We start from the raw sequence: 21,426 nt of genomic DNA, 5'->3' as shown, positions 1-21,426 counted from the left end.
ATATATATATTAATGAATATATTTCTAGTATATATTAATATATAAAATTAAAAAGATAAATAATTAATTAATTTTATTAATAATTTAAAAAATATGTTTAGATAAAAACTATTATTTTAAAATAAATTTTATAATTAAAATATCTATTTTTAAAAATAATTTTCACATTTAAAATAAATTATATTATTTTAAATGTGAAAAAAATATTTTAAAAAAAAAATATTTTTATTGTAAATTAATTTTAGAAATCAAAATTTTATTTTCTAGATATAAAAATAATTTTATGATATTATTAAATAAAATAAATAAATTAATTATACATTTTCTTTAATTTTATAAATTATAAATGCAAATACTGTTTTAAAAGTTTCATATAAGAGCACTGGCCAGAGAGCATTAGCATTTAGAGAATGCTCTCCAAATGTTTTTCTAACAATTGTTTTTTTTTTTGACAGCTAATGCTCTAACAATTGCTGATTGAATAATTTAGAGAATAATGCTAATGTTAATGCTCTACCAGTCAAAGCCTTAATCATCACAACATGTATTTACCAACACATTGGGCTCATAAGGAAAATGATAAGGATTTATCAACATTCGTCTTTCCAAATAATGCAAATTGATGAACAATAAGATTATTAGTCTATTAAAATTTATTGAGATTTCTTAATCTCAATGTCTTGGTGTTTAAGTTAAGGAATTGCATCAATTTATTATGGATTTTCCTTTTAAATTTTATGTACTTTGTAATATCAATAAATTATGATTTATAGCGATATCGGGTAATATCAATCCGTTTGAATTTATGTAGTTCCTAATATTGTTTCTTTTGAATTAATATTGTGCAAGTAATGACATGATTATGATTTATCATTATGATGGCCATTATCATAATGACATGATTAGGATTTGTAATGTATTATAGGAAAAAATAACCGTCATTATTTCGGTCAAAAATATTGAATTGCATACCAAATTTTGTTTGAAAGAGATTGAGATGGAGTAGAAAACACGTAGAACATGTACTATATAGATCACTAACTTTTGATTATAACATATAGATTGCTATACAAAGCATATACAAATGGACTAAAAAAGATTATCATAATAACAAAAGTTTGATATACAAATATCATAGTTATAAGTTATGACATATAGATTGATATACAAATTTTTAATATTAAAAACACGTAAATTTTTTTTTAAAAAGTTGAAAGCTCAGCATGATCCGAGAGGACTTACATGTTGGGGTGGAATACTAAAGTCATTAGTTATAACATATAGATTGATATACAAATTTTAATATTAAAAAATTAAAATGTAACTAATAACTTTTGTAAAGAATAAAAATTTACAATTTTAACACTATATATAAAATCAAATGTAATAATATAATTATATTTAATATTGTTGTATGAATTTAGAATTCTAGTTGGAGATGATGTGATAATATTACACCAAAATATTATTTGATGCCTTGGCTTCCACAAGTTGAGATCTACTGACACACTTCGCTCTTATATAAATATACATTACATCAAACTGGTCGAATAAGGTAAGAAGGCTAATCAATTATTCGAAATTACACTATCCATAATGTCTTTATCATGCATATAAAATGAAAACATTTACTATAATGACTTTGTAAGTTTATTTGGCAATGGCATAACATAACATGTAATTAGCCTAGAGAAGAGAGAGTTTTTCAATAAAGGGTGTGAGGTGCATTGTGGTGCTGGCATCTAATAAATGACAAAGTTGTTAATCATACATGAGGGTGAAGTTTATTTTTAAAAATGTACCTCAAATAAAAAGAGGGTAGTAGTATGGTAAATTTAGGATGCACATGCAAAAGTCAATATTAAGAAAAACTAAGGAAAGAAATTGACAATTACATGTAAAGAGAGAATTAATTGACAATTACAAGGTAATTAATGAAATAGGATATTAACTTTGAATGTTGATAAATGTTGAATGTGTGTTGAATTATCAAGTGAAATAAAAAGAACATAATATAAAGTGTTAAAAATGAAAATGATCAAATTAAATAAACTTTATTTCTATTTACAGAAAATAAAAAAAAAATTATTTAATCTATAATCAGATAATTGATTTTAAATAACTAGGATAATATGAAAATATCAAAAATCTTTAGAACGTAACATGTGATTTTGGTAGCCTTCATTAATTAATTTACATTATCAAATTTCATTATTCAACATACTCATTAACTACAATGATTTAACTTTTGAATCTTTTATTCAACATTTCATTGTACATTGTTTAATTCACCAAATTGAATAGGAAATGTAATTACTATAGTTATGGTCTCTGCCTGAATATATACACCAAATCTATCTCAAGAAATAACATAAAGAATTTGAGTCGAGAGAGAGAGGGTAGCAAAATGAGTTTCTCTAGATTGTTGGTAACGTTTTCTCTCATGATGATGATGGCCATTTCTAATGAACCATTCGCATTAGCTCACAAAGAAGGTAAGCATAATAACACCTATATTTCTGATTTTTTCAAGCAAAATATCAGTTGAATTTGATATATAATTCTGTTTTAAGTTTCGAATTAAATTCTCTCAAACGAATAATATTATGGGTTTTATTCTCCTCTTCTTCGTAGTAGTATATGATGAGATAATATAAAGTTGCAGAGTACAAGATTTATGGCTTTCCTTACTCCGCCAGCACTTGGCGCGTCTTGGCTGTTCTACATGAGAAAGGTCTCTCTTACTATCCCATCACCGTTAACTTGAGAACCGGTGAGCAGAAGAAGCCAAGTTTTCTCTCTATTAATGTAAGTTTTACCTCTCGTTTGATTGCTTGTGTTTCAAGATACGTTTTGGTGTAAATTTTGGCTTTGATTTCATGATCGCCAATCCTTTTTTTTTTATTGTTACATATATCTGTTTGGTCGACTTATAAACTAATAACGGAATCATTGATCTGTATCTACATAATTAACATGGTATTGCTGACAAAAAAAAAATTAACATGGTTTTCTGCCCTAGAGATCAGTTACTTGTGATTAAAGTTATGGTACATCTTAGGTTTTATGTTTAACCATCTGTTTACATGCAGCCATTTGGTCAAGTCCCAGTTTTACTAGACGGACATCTAAAGTTGACTGGTAAGTTTTAGAAGTTTGATTACAACTAAACTGATATGATGATAAACATTCTTTCGATTTTAGTTATTTTGATAGACATTTATTTTCCTCAGAATCCCGAGCCATATCACTATACATCGAGAGTGCTCATAGATCAAGAGGCACAAAACTCCTGAATCACAAAAACTACAAGAAAATGGGAATAGAAACAATGTGGATGTATATCGAATCTTTTGAGTTCGATCCACCCGCAACGACACTTACTTTCGAGCAAGCCATCAAGCCTATGACAGGTCTAAAGACGGACTATAAAGTTGTAAATGAAACCGAGCCGCAGCTAGAGAAGGTTTTAGATATCTACGAAGAACGACTGAAAAAATCGAGGTTCTTGGCTGGTAACAGATTCACATTGGCTGATCTTTTTCATCTTCCTAATATAGAGTACCTTATGAACACAACTACAAAGCGACTGTTCGAGAGCCGGCCTAACGTACACAGGTGGGTGGCTAAGATTATGGCTAGACCGGCTTGGAGGAAAGCTTGTGACGCCAACGCCTGGTACGATGAGATGGAGAATTAATGAGAACTAATAACTTTGTATGCAAGTGCGTGTGTTATGAGCTTATAAGAAGTTTAATAAATGAATAAATGGTAAAACTTATTTAAGTAAATAAGGTTAAACTGATCTTGATAGTGATTAGATCCAATGTGTAAGTAACCAACCATGCGTTTACCTTTCAGTCTATCAAATGAAATATTCGGTTAGACGGAGGAACTCAACAATACACGTGAACCCAACTATACCGGTCAAACTTTGACGAGTAGATAAAAGAGTATTATAGTAGTGGTCGTTATCAACCCCCGGTGGTTGATAATTTCTCTGATCATAATGTTTTACTAGATTTTGACCCGCGCTTTCAAAGCGCGGGTTTTTTTTTTTTTTTTTTTTCAATTGACAAATATTTAGTAAATGTCACATTTTCATATATTTGTGTTTTATTTTATAAAAGACTTAAAATTTTGATCTTTATTTATCGTATTTCATTTTAAATGACTATTTATGTTAAAAAAATTAAACTTTATTTTTTTAATGAATTAAGTTGGTATAACTCTGATAAATTAATTTTATTACGGGGTTAATATTTTAATTAAAAAATTATATATTTTTAATAAAGATTTATACTTTTCAATAAAAAAATTCAATTATTTTTATGAATGCTTAAATTATATTAAGAAAAAAAAATAATAATTAAGAATAGTTGAAAACAAATTATTTGAACTTGGACTCAATGGCCCAAAGGAAAAAAAAAAGTGAGAATTGAATCTGATTTTTTAATAGGCCCAAATAGTCCAAGAGAGATTTGATTTGGGCTGGATCCAAAAATAATGACCCAATATAGATTTGTTATTAATATTACTTAATTGTCCTTAATGAAACATGCAATGTTAGTGAAGGAAACATGCCCCTAAGGTAATTATGACAATAGGATCCTGCTTTAATAGTATAGATATTAACTTTATTCTTTTTTTGTAACTTATATTAACTTTATTCTTTTGAAAAAAAAACCATTAACTTAACCCTATAAAGTCTTGAACCAATAGAAACAAAGAATTCATATACATTAATCAAATTTACTTATTTCACAATAATCAACTTGACTTTGAATTAATCCCCTGACGAAGAGTATTCAAGTTTGGTGCCGCCGGTTTGGTTTTTATTTATTCACCAAGTACTCCGTTTTAGTTGTATAAATACACTCTACCGTCTGCGTATTTATTTCATCAACCTCAAAGATCTCTCAACTTTTAAATACAAAAAAAAAATACAAGAGAAATATTTTTAAAATCAGTCAATGGCAGGAATCAAAGTTTTTGGCCACCCTGCTTCTACAGCCACGAGACGAGTTCTCATCGCTCTGCACGAGAAAGAACTCGACTTCGAGCTTGTTCATATCGATCTCAAAGATGGTGAACACAAGAAAGAGCCTTTCCTTTCCCGCAACGTAAGTATATACTAATATAATATAATATTTCAAGATAAAAAAAAAGATATATATAGTAGTGAGAATCTTGGTCTGAAAATCTTGAAAATTGTTTTGCAGCCTTTTGGTAAAATTCCAGCCTTTGAAGATGGAGGCTTCAAGCTTTTCGGTAAACAACTCATAATTTTGAATCTTTAGTTTGGTTCACTTCAACTAGACTAAATTCAGATTCGGTTTAGTATGAAGCAAAAAAATATTAATGATTGGTTTATAAATCAAACCGGTTGAATGTATCTGTTTTGGTATGGATGCCTAATCTTGGATAATCTTTGATTTTGTGAAGAAAGCATAAACACTCAAAGTATAAACTGGATTTTTTTCATCTCTCTTTGTGCAGAATCAAGAGCAATTACTCAATACATAGCTCATGAATACGCGGACAAAGGAAACCAACTTCTCTCGCCTGGCTCCAAGAACATGGCAATCTTGGCCATGGGGATGGAAATAGAAGCTCATGAGTTTGACTCAGTTGCTTCAAAGCTTGGTTGGGAACAAATCTTCAAGAACTTCTTTGGTTTGACCACAGACCAAGCTGTTGTTAAAGAAGAAGAGGTTAAGTTAGGCAAAGTGCTTGACAACTACGAAGCTAGGCTTGGTGAGTCTAAGTATTTGGCTTGTGATCACTTCACTTTGGTCGATCTTCACCATATCCCTGTGATTCAGTACTTGCTTGGTACTCCAACTAAGAAACTCTTTGATGAGCGTCCACATGTCAGTGCTTGGGTTGCTGACATCACTTCTAGGCCTTCTTCCCAGAAGGTCCTCCTTTAAGTGGATTTTAAAAAATCAAAAATGTTAATCAGAAAGACTGAATAAATGTGGGGATGACCTCATAGCTCAATTCCCATAAACTCTGTTTTCTCTGTTCTTTTTTTTTTTCTTTTTTCATGTGTACGCTGCTTTTCGGTTTAATGAGATATTGATTTGCATGTAATCTTCAGTTATGAGTCTTGATATATAAAAACAGATTTTTATTTAACAATCATATTTTAAAGTTAGACTTTAACATTTTTCAAAACTGTAACCTAATATTATAATTGTAAGAAAATTAGTGAACTTTTTCAAAATTGTAAGAAGAAAAAATATTTCAAACTAAGCATATAACATATTGTATGTTATATGTATCTTCATAAAATCTTACAAGAGACTAGAGAGAGCAAATGGGAGAAGAAAGCTACGTGTTGTTTGGCTGTGTTCACAACAAGTCCATGAGGTTGATAACACAGTTCAAAAGGACGTTAATTTTGTATGGTCTTCCAAGAATTTTCTCTTAAGTATCATCAATTCATGTCTTGATAAACAGACTGATTCATTGATCTAAAGATGTTTGAATGCTGTTATGAAACGCGTTATGATTCGGTGAGAAACAAAATTTGGTATTTTTAAAGAGGTTTGTATTATCTTAAAACGTGATTTCGTTAGAAAGTGCTAGTCTAATAATTATCGATTATTTTAGATTAGTTAAAGAGGGGTTAGGTTTTATTGTCCTTGTTTGCTTGGGATAGCGATAGCCCAACTCTTCTCAGAGTCTTTGTGGAAGAGAAAACAAATCATAGCTTAAAGATTCCAGTGCTTTCAGATCATTAAGAAAATATGATACTATTGATATAAAAACAAAAAAACATTCAAATGGATAATGAGAAAACGCTTGACCGCTCAAATTTATCAAATTGTTTTGGTACATTTCGTGTCAGTTCTAACAAATATTCAACCACTCCCAACAAATCTCCATTAATAAATCATTCATTAATCTTTTTTGAATCTCATTGTCAAATGGCATTTATGTAAATATCTTAATACATTCTATAATGTTTAAATATTTATCTATTAAACAAAATCACATAATTTTGATAAGAAATAGAATAAAAACAAAAAAAAACATGTTCAACCACTAACAAAAACAAAACTTTTATCCATGCACTCGCCAATGTATATATATAAACATAAGTTAAGCAACAAGGATGCATACAAGAGAAACCTAAAGAAAGAAAGGAAAAAAATGGCCAAGTCTTTCTCTCTGTTCCCAACCCTAATGATAGTCAGCATCTTCTTAATCATCTCTTCACCTCTGATCCAAGCCGGCTTCACCGATGACCTCAAGGGTCTAGAATGGTCCTCGACGGGAGTCCATGGCTCCTCAGGCTGCCACGGTTCAATAGCAGATTGTATCGGAACAGAGGAAGAGGAGATGGACTCAGAGATCAACAGAAGAATATTGGCGACAACAAAGTACATAAGCTATCAAGCTTTGAAGCGGAACAGTGTCCCTTGTTCGAGAAGAGGGGCGTCTTATTACAATTGCCAGAACGGAGCTCAGGCTAATCCTTATAGTCGTGGTTGCAGTGCTATTGCTCGTTGCAGGAGTTAGGTGTCAAGAACAAGTTCTTCTCTTCTTTATGGTTTCTTTATAATTTGTACGGTACTCATATAAGTTGGATTTGGATGTGAATAATCTTGGGTTGTTGTATGATCCATTAAGTGTTTAGTTGTGCTATAAGCTTTGAATATTCATGTGTACTATCTTGCACAAATAATAGTACAAGGTCTATGTTTATTTGTGTGGATGGCGTGCTCAAGCTGTAAATAAACTACAAAGCGACCAACTCTCAACCTAAACCCTAACAACTAACAAACATGTTAATGATGTTGACTTTAAATTGCTTTACCTTTTTCTTTTCTCACTAATAAAACATGTAAAAAATTAAATACTGAGAATTTGAATTCAAAAATTTACGGTAAATTATGATGATTTTTGTTACTCTCTCATCTAAATCAATCAAAATATATAAACCAATAACACCTCTCAATTTCAAAATAATCTTTAATAGAGAAAAAATTGTTTTAAAATTACATTTTAAAAATTTATAATATATTTTTATTAAGTAATAATGGTAAATTGTAAAATTTAATAAATTAATTATATTTATCAAATTTTGATAGATCATAATTATACACTATAATTTATCACAAAAACAAAGTATCCATAAATGGAGGGAGTAATATTTTTAATACATGTAAAACCTTCAAAAATATAAAAATTGGGAAGTGATATTTATTACGACCAGCAACTGTAGAGCTTAAATTATCACCGTTTTGTTAGTATGAGTTTGAGTTTGGGTTTCGGTCCAACTGTTCACAGATGATCGATACACTTCATGGTATTACTCGGAAGATATTTGAGACTCGGATACTGGATCATCAGATTCCAATACGGGTTAACTTAATGGGCCTGAAACACATACAACACCAATAGGTCGTTACCCAATTAAATTTTTCTGACTGTAATAGCTTTGATTTTAATAATTACTAGTTTATTACTCAGTCTATATATAAAGGCGGGACTATTTCACGTGTTTAATACAACATCAACTGTTAAGTAGCTTGGTGGTTACATCTCTTTACTACAATCTCAAATTGAAGACATGCGTACAAATACAAGAGAATTAAATGTCCAAAGCGCTTAGCATTTATTTTATTCTCTTTTTTTTTTGACAACATCAAACAACTACTAACTAGATGCTCCAATTGGTCTAGCATCAACAATCTAATATGTTAACAAATCTTGTAAACTATGCAACAATCTAATCTAAAACATGCAACTTGAAAAAATAGAAAGAGTACTACAACTTTTGGATGATGATCAAGTGGATTTGCTGTAAGCCTGTTGTAAACTACGCTACTTCAACTGGGATAGACGCATACCAAGCTGTCATTATAATATGAACAGGTCTAACATTAGCATGCAGAATATTCTATCGGTCTTTTATAAACCATTAATAATTGGTCTCTCTTTTTTTAGGAAAAAAATCAAATATTGACTGTTGGACTTTGGATTTTTTAATAAATATCTACTTGACAATAAGGTAAAGAGAGAATCTACTCCCCATCAAATATCCAAACTAATTTATCTGTTTTCTGGATGGTCAAAAGCTCTCAAGTGGAGCTGATTTTATTTTAAATTGACAAAAGTTTATAAAAATAATTAAATACAATGACAACAATAAAAATACTTTTTAATGGAAAAAAATATTCTCTCAGTCCTCCAAAATAAAATTTTTAGAATATTCAAGCATACTAATAAATATTTACAGTTTTAATTATTTATTATTTTATCTACTTTTTAATAATTATTTATCAATGAAATTTAATCATTTCAAATATTCATAATTAATATGTCTTAAAAATATAAAAAATAGAAAAAAATTATTTTTGTGAAACAAGAAACAAATCCAAAAAAATTTACTTTAAGAGGGAATAATAATGTAACAAGTGTTTTTCCTTTTTACAAATATTAGGAAAAAAGAGATATTAATGTGTGTATATATATATATATACACAAAGCTTTGCAGTAAAAATCGTTCCTTTGCGAAATTCTCCTCTTTCTTTCTTTCTTTCGAAGCGTTTCTGATTTGGGGGGGATCAAAGCGGCGGCGAACAAGAAGAAGAGAGATTCGTTTCTAGACAATCATGGTGGAGACAAGACGCAGCTCATCCGCTTCAAAGCGGAACTCTCCTCCCGAAACTTCATCCTCACGCCCCACCAAACGATCCAAGGTTAAGATCGGAGTACCAATTGTTTTATTTCTCGCAATTTCGTTTCTTTTTTCTTCTGATTTTGAGTTTTCTTTTGGCTCCGAAACCCTAGGCGACGGCGGCGGAACCGGCGGGGTCTTCGTCGGCGAGTGACGCTCCGATTGAGAATAATCAGAACCCTGTTTCGGTTCCTGGATCCGAATCTGGAGAGCCTTCGAAGCTGGGAACTAATGATCAAGTTATTGCAAACGATGCGAGCTGTCCTGATGCCGACACTAACCAGCAAGTCCAAGGCTTGGTGACGCCAACACCCACAGGTTTGGTTTTTGCATGTTGCATGTTTGAAAGAAACAAAAGAACTTATCTTTTTTTCTGAATATCTTTACAGGTGAAGTTGTGGCTGAAGCTGACAAGTCTAAAAAAGCTGAGAAGCTGTGGCTGAAGCGGACTAAGGCTCCTTGGGCGAAGCTTATTTCTCAGTATCCACAGGTCTGTTCTTTGCATGTTTAGTGAGCCTAGTAGGGTTTAATTTATAGCTGACAATGCACATTAGTTGAGTATTAATCATGTTGTTTATTTGCGGTTTCAGAACCCTCATCGTGTCATGAAAGGCCCTGTGTTTACTGTTGGACGGCGAGGATGCGATTTATCTATCAAGTATCAGTCCATGCCCAACGTTCTATGTGAACTGAGGCAGATGGAGGTATGAACGTCTATCTCTTTGGTTAAGTTTTGTACTAGCCTTTTTTTACTTATAATGTTTTGTTTTTTTTTAGCAGCAGGCAGGTCCTTCAGTTGCTTCGTTGGAGATAATAGGGAAGGGGGTTCTTGTTGAGGTCAATGGCAAGATTTACCAAAAGAGTACTTGTGTTCATCTGCGGGGTGGTGACGAGGTTATCTTCAACACCCCTGTGAAGCATGCTTATGTATCCTTTTAAGAGTGTTCTGGAAAGTTATGATCACATTGTTCTTTTCTTTTTATCTATCTATCTATGGTGTTGTTGTTGGTATATTGTTTTGTTTCCTTGACATAGTGTTCAGATCTTTCAGCCTCTGAAAGATGAAAATCTAGCTGCACCAGATAGAGCTTCTTCAGTGAGCATTTTCGAAGCGCAGAGTACTGCCCCTCTGAAAGGGCTTCATGTTGAGACAAGAGCAGGAGACTCTTCATCATGTTCTCTATTGGCGTCTTTAAGAAAGATACACAATCTCCCTTTTCTACCACCTCCTGCTAAAAACGGCAAAAAGCAGCAAAATCCAGAGGTTTCTGTGCTACCTTCTAGCTCCGATTATTGCATTCCGGATGTTGATATGAATGATGCGGATAGTAGCAATGATCATGCTGCGATTGCTTCGGCGGATAAATCAGTTGTCTCACCCTCTTTAACTGCCAACGATGACCTGAATGCTGATGGAAACGGAATGGATCCATCTCAAGAAACTGAAGAAGGTGTAAGTATTCCTGGTCCTGGATATGAAATTAGACCAATTTTGCGCCTACTTGATCTAAGGGGTAACGTTTCCAAAATACTGAAGGATGATGGAAGGGAAGTGAAGGAAGTGCCGAAAGAGTGTGGCAGTTCATCAGCGTCGGTAGCTACCAGACGTCAAGCACATAAGGATTTTCTGCGAGCAGGAGTACTCAATCCTCAGGACATAGAAGTTTCTTTTGAGAACTTCCCATACTTTTTAAGGTCAGTTATACAAACTATGATAAGATGGACAACACGTATTGTGATCTTCCATATTTTGATAAACAACTCTCTGCGTTTGTCAGTGGCACAACTAAGGATGTTTTGGTAGCATCAACATATGTCCATATGAAGTCTGAAAGCAAGTTTGCGAAGTTTGCATCAGATCTGTCGACAGTGTGTCCCCGTATCTTGCTCTCTGGGCCAGCTGGTATGAACGAAACTCTGAATATAATTTTTTAATTATTTTGTTTCTCTTATCTATTTTCATAACAAAATTTTCATATGGTATATTTTTGAAGGCTCTGAGATATATCAGGAAGCTTTAGCAAAAGCGCTTGCGAAAAATTATGGGGCCAAATTGATGATTGTTGACACACTCTTATTACCTGGGGTAAACTTCCAGTTAGCCTTTTATATTTTTCTTGTCATTTGAGCGTCTGATTTTGAGCATATTGGTATTAAATTGGCGCTCTTGAATTAAATATTGGTTGTGCGTCAGAAGATGTATTAAATCCCGGGAATCTCTTAACTTACTGGAATTTAGACAGTATTACTAACATTGATTCTCTACTCTTTGAATGTGTGACTTCAGGGACCAACAGCTAAGGAAGCAGATTCTTCCAAAGATAATTCCAGGCGTGAAAGATTGACTGTGATTGCCAAACGAGCCGTACAGGCTGCACATGCTGCTGTCATGCAGCATAAGAAACCAACTTCAAGTGTTGAGGCTGATATAACAGGTGGATCAACATTGAATTCTCAGGCTGTTATGAGGCAAGAAGTGTCAACTGCAACCTCTAAAAGTTACACCTTTAAAACTGGTATGGTTATTTTATTTATGCATGATTTTTCAGTTTCTTTTATGTGTAACATTCTGTTTTATTGAACATCACTTCTGTAATTATTAGGTGATCGAGTGAAGTTTGTAGGCCCTGCAACTTCTTCAGTTACTTCTTTCCATACCGCACATAGGTATTGTTTTGTTGTTTCTCTTCTCATTTTTTTCATCTGATGTAGATTGTTGTAATCATAACACAGTTTTATTTCCTTTTAGTGCTATTCTATCTAGGGGACCGACAACAGGTTTACAGGGCAAAGTACTCCTTGCGTTTGAAGACAATGTATCTTCAAAAATCGGGGTTAGATTTGATAGACCGATAGTAGATGGCAATGATCTTGGTGGTCTATGCGAAAAGGACCGTGGTTTCTTTTGTACTGGTAATTTTCCTTTTAATATCTACGCATTTGCGTCAAAAGTTAATTGTACTAATGACATTCGTTGTGTGCAGCTACTTCACTTCGGTTAGATAGTTCTTCCAGTGACAATGCTGATAGACTTGCCATTAATGAAATCTTTGAGGTAGTTTTTACCACCTCTTTTTGTTGCCTCTCTATTTAATTTGAAGAGCGCTCCTTAGTCCCTTTAACCTCTTTGAATGATATTGTAGGTGCTTACTAATGAAAGTGAAAAAGGATCACTGATATTGTTCTTGAAAGACATTGATAAATCTGTGTCGGGGAACACGGAAGTATATGTAACTTTGAAGAGCAAGCTTGAGAAATTACCGGAGAATGTTGTTGTCATAGCCTCGCAAACCCAATTGGACAACCGAAAGGAGAAAGTAGGAATTCTATTTGAACTCTATTTTTGTATGCTTAATTATTCTTATCTTCTTTTCAAAATGATTAGTTGACACCTCTTTTGATATTTCATCTTCAGTCCCATCCTGGAGGTTTCTTGTTCACAAAGTTTGGCAGCAACCAGACAACATTGCTGGATCTTGCATTTCCGGTATGATAACCCGACTCGTTCTTTAATATTAGCCATTTTCTCCTGAGTTGTAACTTGTAAGTGGCGATACTGAGTTCTTTTCATGTCCTCTGCAGGATAATTTTGGTGGTAGACTGCAGGATAGGAACAAAGAAATGCCTAAATCACTGAAACAAATCACTAGGCTATTTCCTAACAAAGTGACCATCCAGTTACCTGATGTAAGATCCTTTCCTCTCTCTCTTTTTTTTTCTTTCTTGCCTGGAATCATTTTTTTTTCTTATGTCATTTTCTTTTCTTCTAAAATATAATAGGACGAAGCTTTGCTGTTGGACTGGAAGGAGAAACTCGAACGTGATACAGAGATCCTAAAGGCTCAAGCTAATCTTTCCAGCATCCGTGCGGTGAGCGTTTTTGAATGATATCCCATGTCGCTGGTTATTTCTTCTTTTGTGTGTTTGCTTATGTCCCTTTTCAATGATTCTTGCAGGTCCTTAGCAAAAACCGTCTGGACTGCCCTGACCTCGAAACCTTGTGCATCAAAGATCAATCCCTTCCGACTGATAGTGGGATCTTTCCCTCTTGCTTTTTCTGTCTTTTTTCCTTGAGTGTATGATTATTTGGCTAACCCCGTAACTTTATGATTAATAGGCGTGGAGAAAGTGATTGGCTGGGCTTTCAGTCACCATCTTATGACCTGCTCAGAACCGACGGTCAAAGACAACAAGCTTATCATCTCTGCGGAAAAGTGAGCTTTTTGAATAAGAGCCCTGTAGTATATAACTTGGATTGTTTCTTGTGATATTTTCTTGAAAATATAACCTTTTTGGCATGTGTTCCGGCAGCATCACATATGGTCTGCAGGTGTTGCATGGGATTCAAAACGAAAACAAGAGCACAAAGAAATCTCTCAAAGTAATATTCATAATCCTTACGTCATTGCCTCCCTACGCTAACCAATTTTCTTTTAATAATTACTAAGCTTATATCATTTCAGGATGTTGTTACTGAGAATGAATTCGAGAAAAAGCTACTATCAGACGTCATTCCACCAAGCGATATTGGTGTTTCGTTTGATGATATTGGGGCGTTGGAAAATGTGAAAGACACCTTGAAGGAGTTGGTGATGCTTCCTCTTCAAAGACCTGAATTGTTTGGCAAAGGCCAGCTTACAAAGGTACCTTGTCGCTTTTTCACTTTCAATTGTCTGTTTTCACTCCTTCATTCTTTAGAAACTGAAATATAACTGTTTTTATTTTTAAATGCAGCCTACAAAGGGTATACTGTTGTTTGGACCGCCTGGTACAGGGAAGACGATGCTGGCAAAGGCAGTTGCAACTGAGGCTGGTGCAAACTTTATCAATATTTCAATGTCCAGCATTACTTCGAAGGTATGTATTTCTAAGAACTGTGACCTGATTCATGAATATTTCCCTGAGATTAGACTTGACGTTTAGATTTTGTTTGTAGTGGTTTGGTGAGGGAGAGAAGTATGTAAAAGCCGTTTTCTCTTTAGCAAGTAAGATAGCTCCGAGCGTCATCTTTGTTGATGAGGTATGTTGCGAGACTTTTTCAAAAGAGCCCTCTTCTGCTTTATGCTTCTTTGAATGCTCGTTTAGTTTCCCTTTTCTTATGCCTTCTGAATATGTTTTTAATTGGAAACGAAATTATATAGGTTGATAGCATGTTGGGAAGAAGGGAGAATCCAGGAGAACATGAAGCTATGCGTAAGATGAAGAACGAATTCATGATAAACTGGGACGGCTTGCGCACAAAGGATAAAGAAAGAGTTTTAGTGCTAGCTGCTACCAACAGGCCATTCGACCTTGACGAAGCTGTGATTAGAAGGCTTCCCCGAAGGTAAATAAACTGTCAAATAATTCTCTGTTTCATGTCATCTTCGAAGCAGCACCGCTCAAGAGTTGGTATTCTGATGTGCAGGTTGATGGTTAATCTGCCGGATTCAGCAAACAGATCGAAGATCTTGAGCGTAATATTGGCAAAAGAAGAGATGGCAGAGGACGTAGATTTGGAAGCTATAGCCAACATGACAGATGGGTACTCTGGGAGTGACTTGAAGGTCTGTTATTTCTTCCATCCAGATTAAAAAATATAAAAGCCTGTTTCTTAAACATCATACCATTTTGGGTTTGCAGAATCTTTGCGTGACCGCAGCACATCTACCTATCCGAGAGATACTGGAAAAAGAAAAGAAGGTTTTGGCTCTTATCTGTAACATCACAGTGTGTTATTTACATTTGTGGTTCTATAAACCAGAACTCAGTGCTGTGTTTGTGACTCGCAGGAGAGAAGTGTAGCTCAAGCCGAAAAGCGACCAATGCCGCAGTTATATAATAGTACAGACATCAGACCCTTGAACATGAAGGATTTCAAGAGCGCACATGAACAGGTTTGAGAGACTGAAAACATAGACACAAACAATAGTTTAACATTTGGTATAAGTTTTGGGATTGAATGGGGATGCTTCGTGTTGTAGGTGTGTGCGAGTGTGTCGACTGATTCATCGAACATGAACGAGCTTCAGCAGTGGAACGAGCTATATGGAGAAGGAGGTTCAAGGAAGAAGACGTCACTCAGCTACTTCATGTAAAGAGAAAAGAGAGCTGAGGCATGGAGGTTGCTTTTTGTTTTTCCCTTTATTATCCATATTAAAAACTCTCGTTGATCCTTTAAGAGAGAGAAGAATCCTCTTGAATGATCTAAAAAATGTTTTGTTCGCTCATAACAAAAAAAAAAGAGAAACATCGGATGTGCAATCTATTTACATGCTTAATGATGCTTAATGATGTACTCTGAACTATGTATATAGAGAAGGTTTAGTTATTTAACTAGTTATTTTGTTATTTATTTCCAGCTTTATTTTTTTTTGTTTCTTTTTACTATGTTAGTTGAAAAGTCATTGGACTAGATAATGAGATTTCTGCAAGAGCATCCTTTTATTGGCATGGAATGGATTGGTTAATGCAATTTGGATATGAAAACAACGGTCCACGAACCTGTTCTATTACTAGGAATAGTTACTATTTTTAACAAGTTATTAATTAGATTTTGCTTTCTCTTTGTTTTAATGGGGTTACCATTGAAAATACAAAATGTTTGATTTCATGTGAGGCCAAGTTGATCTTCTGGAAAGATGTCAGTGACAATAATACAATTGCAAGGAAAATATCTCTCCTTTAAAAAAAAAAAGAAAGAAGAATAAAATAGGAAGTATAGGTCAAAAAGATACCTTTTCAATGGACAGGAAAAGGAAGAAGAAACAATAGTAAAACGACGTCAGATGACAAGACGTGGCCCACCTTTTTAACCAAATCAATCTTTGAAAAGTCAACCCTTTTGGTCGGTTCGCTTATGTATTTATATCAAAAAGTAAAATAAAAATTCAGCAAATCAATGAATGAGAGTTTAATACAAAAAAAAAGTATAATATAAATCATCTCATCTCGCCGTTTCCGATGTCAAGCATGGAGGAAGTAATGATTCACTCTTCGAGCTTTCTCCTCCCGTCGATTCCCGCCGACAAAGCTTCAGCATACGCTATCGTCGTTCTTAACCAGAACCTGCCACGATTCACTCCTCTTCTCTGGGAACATGGTACCCCTCCCCTTCTCTCTTTTGATTAATCGTTAGAAATATGATGATAACTTTGTTTATAATAAGTTATGAAAATGTTATATATGTGGTAGAGCAGCAAAACTCCGTCTTTGTGCTGATGGAGGCGCTAATCGCATCTACGATGAGTTACCTCTCTTCTTCCCTCACGAAGACGCTCTCCTCATCCGTAACAGGTTCTGTCTGTTTCCGCATCTTTTATCTTGTCTGAAACTTTTGAATTAGGGAGACTGATTTAAAAATTTAAAAAAAAAAAAAAAAAACTTTGGGGATGGTTTATTGGAACAAAAATTAGTCTCCCTTTGAAGATATTGAGAAGAAGCCTATGGATTCAAACTGTATCTTCTTATGAGCTGACGAATGATGGTTTGTTTGTATATAGAAATTTTGATTATTTCGAGAAACTGGAAAGTTCTTGTCTTTATAGCCAAAACTCAAGTCTTTTTTGTACCTATTAAGAAACTTGTAGAGGTGGTTCTGAGGATGTATGTGAATGTCTTTAGGTATAAACCAGATGTTATCAAGGGAGATATGGACTCTATTCGCCCTGATGTCCTCAACTTTTATGTAAGCTTGGTAAGCTTCTTCTTGTGTGTGTGTGTGTTCTTCTTCTTCCATTCTGTATTATTGTATAATAATCACATTGTATGGTGTGTCTTTCTCTGCTTTTGATTGATTGTTCTACTCTTGGTGTTTCCTTTTGTCTCAGGGAACTAAAGTGATAGATGAATCTCATGATCAAGACACCACTGATCTTGATAAATGCATCTTGTTTATCCGTGACTCTACTTTGAATCAAGAGAGCTGCAGAGTAAGCTATCATTTCAATCTTTCTCATTAGGCAGAAAGCTATGAATGTTTTTAAAGCGCATTTTCACATTTTTTTGCTTCTTTTTATCTTCTGTGCTAGCTTCAGATTCTTGCTACAGGGGCACTCGGGGGAAGATTTGATCACGAAGCCGGTAATCTCAACGTCTTGTATCGATATCCAGACACTAGGATAATCCTTTTGTCTGATGACTGCCTCATCCAACTCCTTCCAAAGACTCATCGTCACGAGATTCGTGTTCAGCCTTCTCTCCAAGGACCTCACTGTGGACTCATCCCTATCGGCGCTCCATCTGCCAAAACCACAACCACAGGGCTTCAATGGGATCTCAGTAAGTAACACATCAAACCAATTCACTGTGGTTTAACATCTGTCTTAAAGCATCTCATGGGTCTAACCATGGTTTATATTTGTTTTTATCATCGTCTTTCAGACAACACTGAGATGAGGTTTGGTGGATTAGTAAGTACATCGAATATGGTTAAAGGGGAGAAAATCACAGTTGAATCGGATTCAGATCTTTTGTGGACGATATCCATCAAGAAACAAGACTCCACAAGACCTTAGGCGTGGGGTTAACAACAACAACGACACTTTACTATTTTTTCTACGATATCTTTCATACATTGCACTACTTCAATATTATTGTTGTGTTTTCACTCTAGCATCAGGTAGGAATAAGACTTGTTGGATGTACCTGATTACTTAGATGCCGTTTTTTACGAGATGATTTCAATGATTTAGTCATTGTGACTGGATGATTAGAGTTGGATGTTTAGAGTTTATAAAGAAAGAACTCAAAGGGTGAATGAGTAGAGTACAATCACTGTTAAGACTAACGAACAAACCGTCCCGAGTAATCCCTTAACCAAACAAACAAAAGCTCTTTATGTGTTCAAAGCAACATAACACTGATGTTATCAGTCAAACATTACTTAAACATTGCTTAATTTGTCTCGAGCGAGTTTCTGCCGTATGAAGAAACAAGTAAGATTACGTAGAGCCAACGAAAGGGTTTAAGGATCTTGTCCATTGTTTTAGAGTCTTGCACTATAACAACGCCCTTTAAGTTAGACAAGAAAGAAGCCTAAGTTTATATCATTTTTCTTTAAGTGGCAAATGCACAAACTCTGTATATATATCTCTATCTGTTTTCGATAAAACTAATAACTTTTGTAAGGTTACAACTTGTACAAGACACAAATTACAACTCAACCGGTTCCTCTATATTATCTATTCTCTCAATCTCCTAATCTCTCTCTCTCTCTGTTTTCCCAATCGCTCAAGAAGATGAGGATAACAAACAACTCATGTGCCAAGGCTAATCCAACTCAGCTTGAAACCTTCTCTCGCCAGCAGAAGCTTTCAACACTTGGTTTTATCTGAACTGTAAAATCAAATATCAAAATGAGCTCCAAAAGCAAACGACGAACGTGACCAGCAAACAACAATCAGAAATAACACAAACCAACAACGAGAACAAGACTAACACAAGTTTCTGGAACTTGAACGCAGAGGACGTATAACCATAAACTGACAACCGTATATAATCAACATTCTCTCACAGATCAACAGAGATTCAACAACCACAAGCTTTTGAAACACAAACAGGATATAGGAAGGGAAAAAAGATAGAAGACCTGACAAACCGCCAACAGAGAAGGACCAAACACCAAAACAGCCATCATCATCAATCAAAGCAAGCATGCATCCACCGGAATCCTGAAACAACAAAACGACAAGTCGATCATATGGAACAAACAAAAGACAAAATAAAAGAAAGAAATCAAAGAAAGAACTGAAAACAAGGGAAACTTTTTATAATAACTTTAATCAATTATGAAAAAATTAGTGATCATAAGTGTTAAACCAAATAAAGGGATACTACCAGCTTACAAACACAATGACTGGAGAAAGGATAATACCTCTAACCAATCATATATAGTGATCGGATAGCCCACTCTATTTATTTCACAAATTTACACTAACTTTCCATGATCAATCAAGCTCTATAAAAAATTTCCCTAAAACCTTGAAAACGTATTTTAGAAAAAGGAAAATTTTATAGTTTCTAGAATTGATTAGAAGAATTTAGTGATCATAAGTGTTAAACCAAATAAAGGGATACTACCAGCTTACAAACACAATGACTGGAGAAAGGATAATACCTCTAACCAATCATATATAGTGATCGGATAGCCCACTCTATTTATTTCACAAATTCACACTTAACTCTTCACTGATCAATCAAGTTATATAAAATTTCCCTAAAAACCTTGAAAACATGTTTTTAAAAAACAATTTGAGAATTTTGACCCAAAAAAAAAAACAATTTGAGAAAAAAATCAATACAGAGAAAACATGTTCGGTAGAAAGAAAAACAAGTTTGTAAAATAAGAAAAGAGAAGACCTGATAAACCGCGTGAAGAACGATCAACACCTTGAAGACGTTGTAGCTCGTAGAGACATGGCAGAGATCAATCAACAATCATCCGTGAAAAGGTGAAAAAACACCAAAGAAAATCGCTCTTGCAAGACAAAAACAAAAAAGAATGAAGACAAACATAAAGGTTCTGTAAGAGAGGAAGAAGACAAGTGTAAGGTTCTGTAAGAGAGGAGGTCTTTATTTATAGGCGAGGCTGGAGATTTGATCGTCTTGTCTCCAACGGTCATAAATTAAATTCTATTATTTTCTCTCTTTTTTTTATTTGCCCTAACGGTAACTTGGTGACTTTAACTGCGAGTTAATTTTTATAGTATCGAGATTTCAAAATCCACCCTAATATCTATATTATCAAAAGTGTATTTGGACCTTCGCACCCACAAATTCACACTGAAATAAACTTCCTCAAGAAACTACATCATCAAAGCCCATTTGGATAGCGACACGTAATCATCATATCCGGGTAATTTAATAGGCTTCAAAACCCAATTTTAAGAAGTTTAACCTTTTAATAAATTGCGATTTGGTCCTCGTATTTTCTGAAATTACATTACAGCTCACCCAAAAACATTCGCCTAACATAAGGTAAAATGGTATATTTCAACCTTATGACAAAAAGGTATATCTGAACCTGAACTTTATGCATCGTACTTATTCCTTTTCGAACTTTGTATGAGTGCCTATGCCATACTGAACTAAACCCAAAATTTAAAAATGCTACATAAACTTTACGCGTCGGTGCTTTTTCATTCACAAACTTTACAGTAATGCATATTTCATACTGAACTAAACAAAAAAAATTTAAAAAATATATATAATATGAACTCTCACAATCATGCTTATCCGTCAAAAGCACTAGTCTTTCGTTAATTTATCAAAACGGCGTCATTTTGGATGAATTTTGTAAAATTAAAAATTTTGGAAATATTACGTAAACTCTCAAAATCATGCTTATATATATATTACCTGTTAAAGCTGTTAGTCATCTGTTAATTATCAAAACCCGTCATTTTAGATAATTTCTGTAAAACTAAAAATTACTTTTTGGGAAATTCGAACTCTCACACTGGTGAATAAGTATAAAATAAATATTTGAATTAATAATAAATAATTTAAACTTATAAAATAATGATTTTTAAAGTTAAATTTGAAAAAATAAATAATTATAGATTTATTTGATAAAACTAAAACAATAAAATTTAGATAACGTTTATTTGATTAAACTAAAACTTATATATAAGTTAATGTTTACACAATCTATACAAGAAAGTTATTTGATCTAGCATATAATATGCTCTCAGAAAATAGTTGTTTGATAGATTAACAGAATACTTAATTATACCTTTGACAATCAAATAATA

At 33.7% G+C, this 21,426-nt stretch overlaps 5 protein-coding genes and 1 long non-coding RNA gene across 11 annotated transcripts; 5 read left to right on the top strand and 1 right to left on the bottom strand.

The window, feature by feature from the left end:
• The first annotated feature begins 464 nt into the window (after nt 1-464).
• LOC106423055 (glutathione S-transferase F5-like) lies at nt 465-3,820 on the top strand. Its single transcript, XM_022692976.2, has 4 exons — nt 465-2,495; nt 2,666-2,808; nt 3,093-3,141; nt 3,234-3,820. Exons 1-4 carry the CDS (start codon nt 2,408-2,410, stop codon nt 3,698-3,700), a joined length of 747 nt encoding a protein of 248 aa, XP_022548697.1. The 5' UTR covers nt 465-2,407; the 3' UTR covers nt 3,701-3,820.
• Nucleotides 3,821-4,733: 913 nt separating this feature from the next.
• Nucleotides 4,734-7,716, top strand: LOC106423035 (glutathione S-transferase F6). Its single transcript, XM_013863815.3, has 3 exons — nt 4,734-5,123; nt 5,223-5,271; nt 5,500-7,716. The coding sequence occupies exons 1-3, from the start codon at nt 4,974-4,976 to the stop codon at nt 5,931-5,933; spliced, it is 633 nt and encodes a 210-aa protein (XP_013719269.1). The 5' UTR covers nt 4,734-4,973; the 3' UTR covers nt 5,934-7,716.
• Nucleotides 6,968-7,716, top strand: LOC106423014 (protein RALF-like 1). Its single transcript, XM_013863799.3, has one exon. The coding sequence runs from the start codon at nt 7,078-7,080 to the stop codon at nt 7,528-7,530; it is 453 nt and encodes a 150-aa protein (XP_013719253.1). The 5' UTR covers nt 6,968-7,077; the 3' UTR covers nt 7,531-7,716.
• A 1,775-nt stretch (nt 7,717-9,491) lies between these two features.
• On the top strand, nt 9,492-16,028 carry LOC106423073. 4 transcript variants are annotated; one of them, XM_048743342.1, is made up of 28 exons: nt 9,492-9,716; nt 9,808-10,012; nt 10,084-10,184; nt 10,285-10,398; nt 10,475-10,621; nt 10,737-11,147; nt 11,232-11,389; nt 11,473-11,597; nt 11,689-11,780; nt 11,982-12,210; nt 12,298-12,361; nt 12,444-12,607; nt 12,679-12,749; nt 12,838-13,011; nt 13,110-13,181; nt 13,277-13,381; nt 13,475-13,564; nt 13,651-13,726; nt 13,812-13,908; nt 14,006-14,075; nt 14,158-14,337; nt 14,429-14,551; nt 14,631-14,714; nt 14,836-15,020; nt 15,102-15,240; nt 15,317-15,376; nt 15,466-15,570; nt 15,658-16,028. In XM_048743342.1, the coding sequence occupies exons 1-28, from the start codon at nt 9,630-9,632 to the stop codon at nt 15,769-15,771; spliced, it is 3,642 nt and encodes a 1,213-aa protein (XP_048599299.1). In that variant the 5' UTR covers nt 9,492-9,629; the 3' UTR covers nt 15,772-16,028. The 4 variants fall into 4 exon arrangements, with proteins under 4 accessions (XP_048599299.1, XP_013719311.1, XP_013719309.1 ...); XM_013863857.3 differs by having other exon boundaries at nt 10,472-10,621; XM_013863855.3 differs by having other exon boundaries at nt 10,737-11,389.
• A 523-nt stretch (nt 16,029-16,551) lies between these two features.
• On the top strand, nt 16,552-18,386 carry LOC106422916 (thiamine pyrophosphokinase 1). 3 transcript variants are annotated; one of them, XM_013863697.3, is made up of 6 exons: nt 16,552-16,775; nt 16,873-16,969; nt 17,297-17,369; nt 17,503-17,604; nt 17,710-17,953; nt 18,056-18,386. In XM_013863697.3, the coding sequence occupies exons 1-6, from the start codon at nt 16,637-16,639 to the stop codon at nt 18,187-18,189; spliced, it is 789 nt and encodes a 262-aa protein (XP_013719151.2). In that variant the 5' UTR covers nt 16,552-16,636; the 3' UTR covers nt 18,190-18,386. The 3 variants fall into 3 exon arrangements, with proteins under 3 accessions (XP_013719151.2, XP_013719150.2, XP_013719152.1); XM_013863696.3 differs by having other exon boundaries at nt 17,704-17,953; XM_013863698.3 differs by having other exon boundaries at nt 16,641-16,775; nt 16,868-16,969; nt 17,704-17,953.
• A 319-nt stretch (nt 18,387-18,705) lies between these two features.
• On the bottom strand, nt 18,706-20,503 carry LOC106423015. The gene is made up of 2 exons (XR_001284561.3): nt 19,263-20,503; nt 18,706-19,009 (listed from the first exon to the last, which is right to left on the bottom strand). It is a non-coding gene; the product is annotated as an uncharacterized LOC106423015 (long non-coding RNA).
• Nucleotides 20,504-21,426: the final 923 nt, after the last annotated feature.

The sequence above is a fragment of the Brassica napus genome, chromosome A10, assembly GCF_020379485.1.
Source record: "Brassica napus cultivar Da-Ae chromosome A10, Da-Ae, whole genome shotgun sequence".
Lineage (NCBI taxonomy): Eukaryota > Viridiplantae > Streptophyta > Magnoliopsida > Brassicales > Brassicaceae > Brassica > Brassica napus.
This window is presented reverse-complemented; position numbering and strand designations above follow the sequence as displayed.

What these genes read in the sequence shown, in the direction of transcription:
- LOC106423014 (XM_013863799.3), top strand. Translation starts at nt 7,078, where the DNA reads ATGCACTCGCCAATGTATATATATAAACATAAGTTAAGCAACAAGGAT.
- LOC106423055 (XM_022692976.2), top strand. Translation starts at nt 2,408, where the DNA reads ATGAGTTTCTCTAGATTGTTGGTAACGTTTTCTCTCATGATGATGATG. An exon ending in CGCATTAGCTCACAAAGAAG is followed by an intron (nt 2,496 to 2,665) that starts GTAAGCATAATA and finishes ATAAAGTTGCAG; the next exon opens with AGTACAAGATTTATGGCTTT. An exon ending in CGGACATCTAAAGTTGACTG is followed by an intron (nt 3,142 to 3,233) that starts GTAAGTTTTAGA and finishes TATTTTCCTCAG; the next exon opens with AATCCCGAGCCATATCACTA.
- LOC106423035 (XM_013863815.3), top strand. Translation starts at nt 4,974, where the DNA reads ATGGCAGGAATCAAAGTTTTTGGCCACCCTGCTTCTACAGCCACGAGA. An exon ending in AGCCTTTCCTTTCCCGCAAC is followed by an intron (nt 5,124 to 5,222) that starts GTAAGTATATAC and finishes ATTGTTTTGCAG; the next exon opens with CCTTTTGGTAAAATTCCAGC. An exon ending in TGGAGGCTTCAAGCTTTTCG is followed by an intron (nt 5,272 to 5,499) that starts GTAAACAACTCA and finishes CTCTTTGTGCAG; the next exon opens with AATCAAGAGCAATTACTCAA.
- LOC106422916 (XM_013863696.3), top strand. Translation starts at nt 16,637, where the DNA reads ATGTCAAGCATGGAGGAAGTAATGATTCACTCTTCGAGCTTTCTCCTC. An exon ending in TCCTCTTCTCTGGGAACATG is followed by an intron (nt 16,776 to 16,872) that starts GTACCCCTCCCC and finishes GTGGTAGAGCAG; the next exon opens with CAAAACTCCGTCTTTGTGCT. An exon ending in AGGGCTTCAATGGGATCTCA is followed by an intron (nt 17,954 to 18,055) that starts GTAAGTAACACA and finishes ATCGTCTTTCAG; the next exon opens with ACAACACTGAGATGAGGTTT.
- LOC106423073 (XM_048743341.1), top strand. Translation starts at nt 9,630, where the DNA reads ATGGTGGAGACAAGACGCAGCTCATCCGCTTCAAAGCGGAACTCTCCT. An exon ending in TGTCCAGCATTACTTCGAAG is followed by an intron (nt 14,552 to 14,630) that starts GTATGTATTTCT and finishes TTTTGTTTGTAG; the next exon opens with TGGTTTGGTGAGGGAGAGAA. An exon ending in GCGTCATCTTTGTTGATGAG is followed by an intron (nt 14,715 to 14,835) that starts GTATGTTGCGAG and finishes GAAATTATATAG; the next exon opens with GTTGATAGCATGTTGGGAAG.